At 41.6% G+C, this 12,573-nt stretch overlaps 1 protein-coding gene across 1 annotated transcript in view; it reads left to right on the plus strand.

Annotated features, from left to right (window-relative positions):
* The window catches only part of NIBAN1 (niban apoptosis regulator 1), a 153,173-nt gene that overhangs the window by 116,798 nt on the left and 23,802 nt on the right, over positions 1–12,573 (plus strand). Inside the window, exons 6-7 of the mRNA XM_078078053.1 lie at positions 6,367–6,482; positions 12,025–12,129. Coding sequence (XP_077934179.1) covers positions 6,367–6,482; positions 12,025–12,129 — 221 coding nt within the window. The remainder of the gene's footprint in view (positions 1–6,366; positions 6,483–12,024; positions 12,130–12,573) is intronic.

Raw genomic sequence — 12,573 nt, forward strand, 5'->3', positions numbered from 1 at the left:
GAGGAGTTTTCTTTTGTTTTTAATAATGTCACATTCTGTCTGGCCCTGAGTCTGCTCACTTACTCAATGAGTGGTTTGGACTAGATGATTCTTTTTTTTTTTTTTTTTATTTGAGAGAGAGAGAGAGCGAGCGTGCATAGGGGGAAGGACAGAGAGAGGGAGAAGCAAACTCCCCACTGAGCAGGCAGCCTTACACAGGGTTCGATCCCAGGACCCTGAGATCATGACTTGAGTCAAACCGACTGAGCCACCTGATCCCAGGGTCCTGGTATCGAGTCCCACATCGGGCTCCCTGCTTGGCGGGGAGCCTGCTTCTCCCTCTCCCACTCCCCCTGCTTGTGTTCTCTCTCTTACTGTCTCTCTCTCTGTCAAATAAATTAATAAAATCTTTTTAAAAAAATTAAACCACGACACATACACACACACACACACAGGTGCAAACATACACACATGAACATGTGCATACATGTCAGACTGGTCAGACGATTAACCGACTGCACCACCCAGGCGCCCCACCTCTCTATTATTTCTTTTTTTTTTAATTTTTTTATTAACATATAATGTATTATTTGTTGCAGGGCTACAGGTCTGTGATTCATCAGTCTTACACAATTCACAGCACTCACCATAGTACATAACCCTCCCCAATGTCCATCACCCAGCCAAACCATCCTTCCTCCATTATTTCTTATAAGAACATGTGAACCTACAATTACCTCAGAATAAAAAGTTTTAAAATATTAAACCATGGAGTGTTATAACAGGACTTTGGAAGTAAGTAGGCCTGACTTGACCACCTATTAGCTTAAACAAATTGTTTAGCCTTTCTGAAGTCAGTTTCTTTGTCAGCCATAAAGTGGGAATACTAATTCCTACCTAATGGGATTGCTGGAAGGGTTTATGAGATAGTGTGTGTAAATATCTTACGCGGTTCATGGTTACACTGACGGTATTCAACAAACATTGGTTACTTTCATGCTGCTTCTCCTTTGCTGTAGAGAAGAAACTAGGGCAGACAGCCTTGTTGCAGCTCTCCCAGGAAAGACGACCTATGACCTGAAGCTGAAGACAATTTAGAAGTATACATTACTGAGATGAGCCCCATAGCAGTGTAGTGAGTAATGCTGTTACATAACTTTTGCAAATCACCAGGCGGATCAGCTAACATGGCTTGGCGCACTGAACCGATAAAATAAAATAACAACACAGCTTCCAAACCCAGCCTGAGTCAGGGGGTCCCAACACAGCAGCCAGAGTGAAAATCCAGAATGACTGCATAGGCCTTGGAGCTTTGGCGTTTCAGTTGACTCAGACATGCTGTAAATCTGTGCAAGTAGAAAAAAACAAAAGCTGACCCCCTGGATAACTGTTCCCCCAAGGGGCCCAGAGAAGCTTTCTTTTCCTTGCAGAATCCTTAATCATGTCTCCCAACTATGAGTTTTCCATGCAACTGCACAGATGAGAAATAGGGAGAGACTAAGGTCCTGAGGATGTGATTGTCGAATGAATGGCCAAGATGTGTCTCCCATGTCTTCTAAAATGTTTAGAATTGCCCCCGATCTGATGAATGTTTCAATCGGTGAGTTGGATAGAAACAAGAGAAGGCAAGCCCACCAAATTTTTTAATGATACAGAGGTGAAAGGGAGTTTGGAAACAGAATTATAATTTTAAAATGATTTTGGCTGGCTCTGGGGCACTGAGTTGATCACAGTAACTTGTAATTTATTAGGGGTAGCGTTAAAACCTGTACTTCAAAATCAAAAGTGTAAGTACAGGTTAGGAAAGGATTAAATTGACAAGGGTTTTATATGAAAAAGTTGGAGGGATTTTTATTTGCCTGTAAGAAAAGTATGAGTCAATGGTGTAATGTGTTTGTGTTAAAAAAAAAAAGAAAAAAGTTAGGGACCAGAAAAAGGAAAGTTATCTTTTTACTTTACATAATTTGCACAAGTATAAAATACTCAGTGGGTTGGATTCAGTGTAAGGGCCAAATCTAAGAAAGATATTGATTAAATGGAGTTGGTTACTAAGGGAAGGAAGGAAAAAAGAGGGCTAAATTTAAAAGATCCCCAAAACTATATTGTTTAAAGAATGGTTGAAGGAAAACAAAGATATTCAGCTATTTTTTTTAGAGTTACCATATAGAAGAGGAGTAAACTTGTCTATTTTGCTCTGAAAAGCAGAAATGAGATTAATGAGAGTTCATGGAAACAGATTTTGGCTCAATAAAAGGAAAAGTTTTCAAATAATTAGAGCAGTTCCGTGACTACTTCATAAATTGTGAGCTTTCTGTCACTGGAAATAATCAAGCTAAGGCCAGATGAGCGTCTGGGATTCTGCAGGCTTCCAGCATGGAGTGAGAGCTCAGGGTAGGTGACCTTTAAGACCACTTTCAGCTCCCATAGTCTATGATTTAAGTAAGCAAGAATGCCAAGGCCACTCCTGACATGCCAGAGCTACTTTTTCAACTCTTGGCTCTGATTCTAACCAGCTGTGTGACCTTCAGCCAAGAAATTAACCATTTTTTTCTTTCAGTTTCCTTATCCACCAAATGAGGGATCTGGATTTAACGCTGTTCTCTCCAGCACATCTGTCTCCTTGAGCATCCTCATAATGATAACATGTTGGGAAAGTACAGTTGGAGCTGATAACCTGCCATTTTTCTAAGTCGACCTACAAGAAGGCTTAACAACCAAAAGCCTTTGTTGATTCTGGGGACTACTGGACTAAACTCTCAGCTGCTTGTTGGCAGGAGAGCAAGTGATTGTGATCCTGGAATTTGTTCTCATGAGATCTATGGCAGGAAGTTGATCAAATACTGATAATCCGGTTTTTCTTAAACGCCTGTACGTTCTGGCTGAGTTCAGCAACGCCTCTACAGACAACTTAGAAGAAATGAAGGTCATATTACCATTACAATACAGTTCTATCTTTTACAAAGCAAACCTTTGTTCTTTATTTCCCTAATGATCTGGCAGATGCTGTTGAGCTTGGCTTACAATCATAAAAATTAATATCCATAAAGTGGATTTAATATGGCAGATACTGTTCTAAAAGGTTTGTAGACGTTAATTTACTTGATCAGTTTATAACCTGAAAAATCTGATGATGAATCAGTAGATTAGATCCTTTTTTCCCCTGTGGAAAAGGAATAGTTAAAATCCAGTTTAAAGGGGCGCCTGGGTGGCTCAGTTGGTTAAACGACTGCCTTCGGCTCAGGTCATGATCCTGGAGTCCCAGGATGGAGTCCCGCATCGGGCTCCCTGCTCAGCAGGAAGCCTGCTTCTCCCTCTGCTCGTGCTCTCTCTCTCTGACAAATAAGTAAATAAAATCTTAAAAAAAAAAAAAAAAAAAAAATCCAGTTTAAATCCATCCTAATGATAGAGAGTTGAGAATTTAGATCCCTGCCCTCATTCTTTTAGGCTTTCTTGCTGATGTTCAATTACTGTAATTTCCTGTGTGGTTCATCTGATTACTAACCCTTTTCTTTTCTGCCTAGATTAAGGTGTCTCATCCGCCACTACTGCATTCCAGCTCTTCTTTCTCCTCTTGGACTTCTCTCTGACTCCCACATCATTGTCTCCAAATCCCATTTCTTCTGTTTTTTTTTCAAAGATTTTGGAAACACACATAGGGGGGCTGCCATAGTTTGCTTTGATATAATTATGGAAGGTATGAGTAGGATTTCAAATACCTCCTCCAGTTACTGAGGTTAGTGGGGGAAGAAATAAGTAAATTTATGCTTTTTGTAAGGACATGAAGAATTTAAAACCTTATTCCCAGGCTCGCGGGTCTGGCAGTTCTCACTCCATCCAAGTACCACATTTTCTTCCATCTCTTTGTTTCCTTAGGTTGGAAATGAAAACAGCTGTTAAAAATAAGAGCACATGAGTCAATCTTGAATCTCAATGTATAATTACAGTTTCCATCTCTGTTGGTAAAGTCCCTCCCAGTGTACTGAGCCCCATATCTCAGCCCCCTTGCTGTCAATTTTATACCAAGACTTTAATTTGTGTTTTCCAAACCTCTAAGATTAAACACTAAATCATTTGCCAAGCCAGAAAAAATAACAAGGAAGAAAATACTTCAATTTAAAAACTTGATTCTCAGGCATGCTCTTTTTCTGATTTAGATCTTGAGCAGATCTCTATGTCAGTATTAGAAATGTCAGTTACGGTTCCACATTTTTGAAGGTGGAGATTCAGGGCTTTGTGGTATCCTCACCGTGAAGAATGTTGCTTGAACTCTATAGAGGCTATGCCTTGAAATGTATTGTATTTTCACTTTTCCAGGTTCCTGAGGGTTATGACCTCCGAAACCAATCTTAAAAGAGTCATCTAGAGCCTATTGATTGTCACCTTCTGGAGCAGATTGATCCTTTTTCAGTTCTGCCCAGTCCCCCTTATCAACCACTCATTCCTTGACTGAGTAATCCCATTGTCTAAAGCTCTGAAGGTCCCCACTGAATCAGCGGCCTTCAACTGGCTAATCTAATTTGCCCTATAAATACAGATCATATGCTATTAGCAAGAGAACTTCGTGTCCTATAGGAGGAGAAGCAGGAGACAAGAGACTTGGTGCTTTCAATCACTTCATTTAGCCTTATTTCCCCTTTCTAAGATTTGATTTCTTTATTGTTAGATTAGATTATTTCTATGATTCATTTCCCTGAAAAGATTATTATAATTTTGTAATCATTGTATCCTCCAAGAGCTAGCTTTGTGCGTTGAAAATTGCCTTGGTCAGTTTGGGCTGCTGTAACAAAAATATCACGGTCTTGGAAGTTTAAGATCAAAGCACTGGCAGGTCCAGTGTCTGGTGAGAGAGAGAGAAGTGGGGGGGAAGAGCTCTCTTCTTATAAGGGCACTAATTCCATCATGAGAAGGGCAGTAATCCTATCATACCTCCCTGACCTGAATACCTCCCAAAGGCTCTATCTCCAAATATTATCATACTGGGGATTAGTATGTATTATCATACATATGAATTCTGGGGGACACAAATACTCAGTTCATAGCAGAAATGAAGACATTTGTATGCACGCTGTGATTTGTGGAATTCTGGGAAGGCTATTGAGCCCTTGCTGCCCCAACCACACTTAAAATCCTGCCATTAAATATCTCCTCTCAGACATAGCACCTTTTAAAATCTAATATGTTTGGCTATGGAAAGAGCCCAGATGTCCTTCAACAGATGAATGGATAAAGATGTGGTGTATATATACAATGGAATATTACTCAGCCATCAAAAAACAAAAGAAATCTTACCATTTGCAAAGATATGGCTTGAACTACAGGGTATTATGCTAAGCTAAATAAGTCAACCAGAGAAAGAATTATATGATTTCACTCATATGTGGAAATTAAGAGACAAAACAGAGGATTATAAGGGAAGGAAGGGAAAAATAAAATAAGATTAAATCAGAGAGGGAGACACACTGTAAGAGACGATAGGAAACAATCTGAGGGTTGCTGGAGGGAAGGGGAGTGGGGGAATGGGGTCACTGGGTGATGGGCATTAAGGAGGGCACATGATGTGATGAGCCCTGGGTGTTATATGACTGATGAATCCCTGAACTCTACCTCTGAAACTAATAACACACTATATGTTAATTAATTATTTTAAATAAAATAAAATAATAAAAAAATAAAATCTAATCTGTTTGGAAGGGCAAACCCGGAAAACTAATACGTGAGGTAGTGTAGCATGGTGCTGGAACAGTGTAGTGTCGTCTGACTGGATCAGACTGCCTGAGTTCACACACTTACGAGCTGTATGACCTCAGGCAATTAATTAATCTTTCTGGGCTTCTGGAGCATCTATATAATCAAGATGATAATAACACCTCAAAGGTTCTTGTGAGGTTTCAGTGAAATATGTAACATGCTCAGAAGAACAGTATCTTGCTATATAGTTGTTGGCCATTGTCATCCTTTGTTTGCATAAATCAGCATATTATATTGATGTCCTTTTGACAGAAAGTTGTTATCAAGCCACAAAGAAATCAGAGTTTTGTTCAGGGAAGGGGGGCGGGGGGGGGATATTCCATGGCTACACAAAGCCCTGTGAAGAAATGGTCTACGTAGTGAGGTGCTATGATTGGAGGCATAAAGATAAAGGGGGGTTCATCTGCTTCTCGTCCTAGCCAGTCTGCCCAGGAATGGACAGAATGAATCCGCTGCTATGGGGAGCAAGGAGTGTAATTCACATCTGCACATGAACTTTGAATTCGGCACCTGCTTAATTTTTCTGTGTCTCATAATTCTCTCCCTTGTAACATTCAGGTCATATTAGGTCCCCTGAAGAGCCATGGTCAAATGTAGAAGTATTCTTCTCTGCTAAATGCCCTTGCCTCTGTCTCTTAGATTACATGAAGCAGACGACGTTCGAAGCCCAAGCGTTTCTAGAAGCTGTACAGTTCTTCCGGCAGGAGAAGGGACACTATGGCTCGTGGGAAATGATCACGGGGGATGAAGTCCAGGTAACACCGGCTCAAAATTCTGGACCCTCTTCTCTGTCTACACGTGGGAGGTCAGAGTCGTAATTTAAAAAATTTTTTAAAAATCAAACAATAAAAGTTGCAAGAACAGAAGATGTAGTTCCAAAGGCCGTTTCTCTCATCGTCTAGAAGCATTTGGTCCACAAGCTATTAGGCACCCTCTCCAAAAACCTCCAGACCGGGCAGTAAACAGGGCAGCCTGAAACGCTGCAACGGCAATGGGGAGAGCTGCTTCTACTGCTTTCTACACAAAGCATGATTCTTTCAACTGGCCTCGTGCTTCCAGACCATAAGCAATCATGTGCGGTGGGGGCTTAGGTCAGTGGACTTGGGCTAAATCTTGCCAAGTTATTGGACCTCTTTTCGTCTCAGGTTAGTCCTCTGAGAAAGAGAGTAATGATAATGTTTACCTTGCAGGGTTCTGAGCATTAAGTGAGATGTTGTCGGAAAACTATTTGGCATGCGCTTGTCTTTATGTGTTGAATGATCTATAAACGAAGTCAAGGAAACACATTTTAAAAGCATTAGACAGTTTTCCGTGCATTTTATTTACCTCTTCTAGTTTTCTATCCCCCGTGGCCTGATATAACTTCCCATGACCTTGATTAAATGCTAGTCATGGGCTGAGTACCTCCATTGGCTTGGTACCAGGGACATTGTTACAAATCTCCAAGGAAACTGTGTCCATGAGAACACCAATCACATGGCTGATTCAGCCAGGAAGAGGAGGCTGGGTATGGCATTATTTAATTAGAGGCACACAGGGTCCAACAATGCTGTTCTTTAATTTCCCCTCATCTCCCCGAGTGCCTCTTTTGGGGGCCGGTGGAATTTGTTATTAGGAGCCAATATTTGGAAGAGACCAGATGGGGCCTTGCCTTCATATGGTCATGAAACATCTAACGCCGAAAACATTTGCTCATGATGATGGGGCTATTCTTCATTGTTTAACCATATGACTCAGAAGCTTCTTTTTTCCCTCCCTTTGGAGGATTCTAAACTCATTTATTTCTTAGCCTGAGACTTATTCCAGCACTTTAGCCAATTCTTGGTTTCTGATATTTGGGGGAAGCGCATCCATTTGTCAGTCTGAGAGGATTAAGGACTAACTGTACTTATGCCAAAAAGAAAAATGAAAGCAAAAGGGGAGGCTGAAGCCTGCCATGTAAACCAACATATTTAGTAGATATACCAGTATTAAAATGCCTTTGTGTAGTGCTTTTTAATGTTCAAATCCTAATTCTGTGTGTTCATCTTACTGATCTCATGAGGTTGCTAGTATTTCCATTTTGTAAATGAGAAAACCGAGGGAGGCATATAACAATTAAGTGCCTTGTCTGGTTTTAGTCACTCAACAACTATTGAGCCCCTGTATGCCAGGCACCATGGTGGGTGCTGGTGATCCAGAGGATGGGTGGGACAGGACGGTCCCTGCCCCGTGCAGCTGATAGCTTCGTGGTCACCACTTCATGCTAAGTGGACAAATGGCAAAGGAAATGATGGCTTCCAATTCCTGGTCCCGTGAAAGATCAACACCAACAATGGAACTCGACCAAGTTCAACATTTATTTAACTCCTCAAGTTTACCTATGCTACTTGCTTGATCTTTTCTTTCATTTGAAATCTCATGGCGGCTCACATGTCTTCATGATGCCCCATCAAAAGCAGGTACTTAATGAATCCTTTCTTTGCATTGAGTATCATGTTTCTTTTGTTGACCTTCTGCCTTTTGCTTTGGGTTGATAATGTGCGAAGCGCTAGGAGGAGCAAGAGAACTAAATGACTCATCCTTTGCCATCGCAGTGAGGCAAGTCATACCTAGACGTAGAACAAGGCAGTGTTAGAAGTGTGTGTGGGTAAACATATGTGGGTCTGCACATATATGGACATCATAAAACATTGGCACGAAGCAGTGATAGGAAGGTGCTAATTTTGCAGTATAAAAAAATACCATAAGTGGGAAAGCAGAACTAAACAAAACAAAAACAGAGAAGAGATCAGTAAAAGCTGGAGTTATCAAGTGACCCAGTAAGTTTTGCTCCCCCAGGAATCTGAGTATCTGTGGGGAAGTCAGACTCCTAAAATGTGAGCGCTGGAAGGGCATTTCAAGGATTATCTGTCCATCACCCTCCAGGTGAGAAAAAGAACATGCAGAGAGGTTGGCTGAGGTCACAGAGCCAGTCTGGGATGGAAACACATTTTGAGCCATGTCTGGCTCTGCATGGAGAAGCCAGTGAAAGAAAATGCAAGGAAATGGGCTCGAAAACCCCCTTGTCTGGGGCCCAGGGAGCGTACGCTTCCCTGTAACCTCACGCATGGAGCTGAAGCAGTGTCTCTCGTAATGCTCACAGGAAAAAGAGATCAGAGGCCCAAAAAAGCTACCAAGTAATTAAAAAAAAAAAAAAATGGGATGACATAACTGAGTTTAAGAATATGACATCTTTTGTTTAAAGCACTGCGTTTGTTTGCACTTTTTTCAGATCTACTAAAAATTTGATCATTTTGTCCTAACCCCCTCTACCTCAGGGCCTGATATTCAGAAGATGCTCAGCATTGTTACATTATTATCTTCATAGTAATGACTCACATACCAAGTCTGGTGGGCCCTCATGGTAGGGGTTATTTTTCAGGCAAGTGTCCAGGCAGAGCAAATATCTTAGGATAACTTGCCTACGGACGATTAAGGTGAAAATATTTGTATACTAGTAAAAACTTCAATATAGTTCCTACTCATCTATAAAAATGTAACAGATGAGGTCATGAAGGAAAGCAGTTTGCAAAATGTAAAGTATTTACAGTTATTTGGTATATTTATTATTTATCATAGTAACATTTATGTAATATATATTTATTATCTTATAAGTGTTACTATAAATTTAAATTTGCCTTTAAATTAATCAGATGAGCTGAGAAAGTAGCTCATAATTCCCACAGAACAGGTAGTTTCAAGACAAGAAAACTATCCACATTTTAGGCCTTCTCCATACATTTCAGAGTTGTCTTTTGTCTAATGACCTTGAATGTGACCCCTTTAAATGATTCTTTCACCCATGGCCACACAGTAACATAAAAGGCACAAGGCCGACAGCCTGGTCAGACCATCGGGCCAGTCTCAGGAAGAAGAGCAGTCTCTCTGGACCTCACATCTTCCCCACAGCGTCAGCATCTGGAACGTAACACATGGTGTGGTCTTCAGGGAGTGAGCCTGGGTTTGTTGATTTTGACCAACCTAATGGCATGTTTGGTTTCTTATATGTGTGATGGAATTTTAAAATCTACACATCCCAGCAGTTAAATTTACACACACACACACACCATTTTTTTTTAAAAGCAAAAGTGGTATTTTTAGGGCCCTAAAAATACTCGATAGATCTTGTTCTGGGGGAGAAGGTTGAGGAACCCCTTCATTAGTATGGCTTACTTATTTGACTAGCTGCTTTCCCTAGAATAGCCCCAGGGCTTTGGACCCTGCTCATGAAGAGCTGACCCAGGTAGGGAATCAGAGCAGACCCTGGGCGGGTGCGGGGGGCTGCACAAGGATGGGGGGCGGGCTGGAGGGTGGAGGAAGAGGGTTACTCAGCGTTGGGATGGACACAGTTGGGCCTCAGCGCTTCGAGGCTCTGCCTGGCCTGTGGTGTTGCCAAGCCCTACACCCTTGCAACCCACTCCTATTCCCCTTCTCTTTTTTTTTTTCCCCAGACATATTTCCTTTTCAATTCCCTAAATTATAAAATAGAACACAATTTCTTGGAACATTATGGGAAAGACTAAAAGAAAACTATAAGCCCACCCAAATGGAATATTTTTCCTTTGGCCTTTGTAACATTTTCATCTTTTCAAACCCATTTCATGCTTATGTTCAGACTCAAACTAATATCTGCAAAAGGATGAATTAGGCAATTATTATGACCCTGATTTAACACTATCAACTAAGATAACATTTCCCATTGATTTTAAGCTCTGCCTTCAGGCTCCTTATTTTCCTAGCTCATTCTCCCCATGCTACACTTCCATCAGTCTCGGGCAGATGTGTTCCAACTAAGGACTTACTCCACCAAGCAGGATAGGGGGAGGGTCCATGGATTATTAATTACCTACTTGAATCTAATTGTTGGACCTGCTAATCTCCATGGAGCTTGCACATATCACGTTCCTCTCAAATTCCTCAAAAATTCTGGCTCACCTCTTGACTGCTCCCAAAGAATGGTTAAGAAAGAAAAACATCCCCACCAATGAATTACCAGGACTTGGGGAAATCCTATCCCCATTACAATCTTCGTCACACCACAAAGTTCTACATCGCAGGTGACAGGAGCCCCACTCCCTGCACTGACCTGACCAGTCTGCTCTCCCAAGGACCCACAGGCACAGGGGGATTGGACGGCTCACCCACCTCTACCCTGGGAGTGTTCCTGGACAGTTCAGCTAAAGTTTTCCACCCTGCTGTAACAGAGCCCTTGGTGAAAGGCAAAATCTTGTGAGCTCATGAGTATTTGCACTAGCATGAGGCTGACCAATGACCTCAGGAAAACATCTTCCGTAATTCCCAAAGCCTAATTTGAATTTTTATGAGAAGGAGGTCAATTATTTTGCGCAATTATCATTTTAAATTCATAGAACAGATGTCACATTCCCAAAATTACTCTTTTTCTTTTGTAAATCTTGTTTTGCAGCCTGATACTGAAAACTAAGCTGTGAGCCCCAAAAGATTCATAGTAAAACTGAATCTGAAAAACAAATCTGCTCCAATTCGGAGGGAGATGGCTAGTTAAGGAAGGAGAAGTTGGTGTTACATGGAGCACTGTAATATGTGGACATGGAGAACATGCTCAGATTAAAAAAACAAAACAAACAACATTTTCATGGAGCCCAGCAACATCTCAGGAGTAACTTGGGAGCAAATTTTTTTTTTTTAAACATTCTGAAGACTTTAGATCCTCTCGCCCGTGTTCTGCTCATCCCACAAATGTCCAGTTGTTCTAAGTATTTGTTACTCCCTTCTTTCTCTAAACTTTAAAGATAATGGAGGTGGGGTTCAGGAGACGGCAGGGACAAAGAGCATGAAGACACATAGATCCCAAGGGAACTTGAGGAGGCATGATGGTCTCAGAGGACACAGAAAAGGACTCAAGCCACCAAAACCAAGCCTGATCCCTGTCACGAGGTTGCTAAGGATGCCCTTATCCATAACTAAACTTTTGCCTTTTATCCTAAATGCACTAGATTCTTCTAGTTTGAAGAAGTGTGAATTTGAGGAATTTGTCCTTTCTGATGGCAAACCGTCAGCAGACATTACTATTCTTTGCAAATATTTAAGAACGTTTACCCTCCAAGATTGTCTTTAGTTGAGATTTCTGTAGCCTCAGAACCAGAGTGAAACTATCAGCCTAACAGATTTTATGTAGTCCGGGACAATCTTAGTTGCCAGGATCCGGACTGCCAATCATGACAACTTCAGCAGGCCTGATGCTCAGATTCAGTAATCACTACCCAACTCACTCTGGGACTGTCTTCCTCTCCCCAGATCCTGAGTAACTTGGTGATGGAGGACCTCCTGCCAACCCTTCAGACAGACCTTCTGCCCAAAATGAAGGGGAAGAAGAACGACAGAAAGAGGGCCTGGCTCAGTGTAAGCCATGACTTTGCTACGCGACTGTGCTCCTCAAAATGAACGTCCCTTTCCCTTCTTTTTTTAGGGCAGTTTCTTTCTTTCTTTCCTTCTTTCCTTCCTTCCTTTCTTTCTTTCTTTTTTCTTTCTTTCTTTCTTTCTCTCTCTCTCTCTCTCTCCCTCCCTCCCTCCCTTCCTCCCTCCCTCCCCTCCTTCCTTCCTTTCTCTTCTTCTTCTTTCGTTTTTTTTAAATAATTCCTTCCCTGGGTGGAGAACTGCCTACCTCCAGTCTGCTCAGTCTCACTTGCATGAGGACTAATCCAAACAGACTCAAACCTTGAAAGAAAAATCACAGTGTGCCTGCAGTCGTGTTTATGATAAGATAATCTGTGATTAGCCCTCCTCCCTCTGCTTGGCTCCGCCGGCGCTCGCACATGACAGAGCTCCTGATTTCTGTGCTGTTCT

Source organism: Halichoerus grypus, chromosome 7 (assembly GCF_964656455.1).
Source record: "Halichoerus grypus chromosome 7, mHalGry1.hap1.1, whole genome shotgun sequence".
In the NCBI taxonomy this organism is placed as follows: Eukaryota; Metazoa; Chordata; class Mammalia; order Carnivora; family Phocidae; genus Halichoerus; species Halichoerus grypus.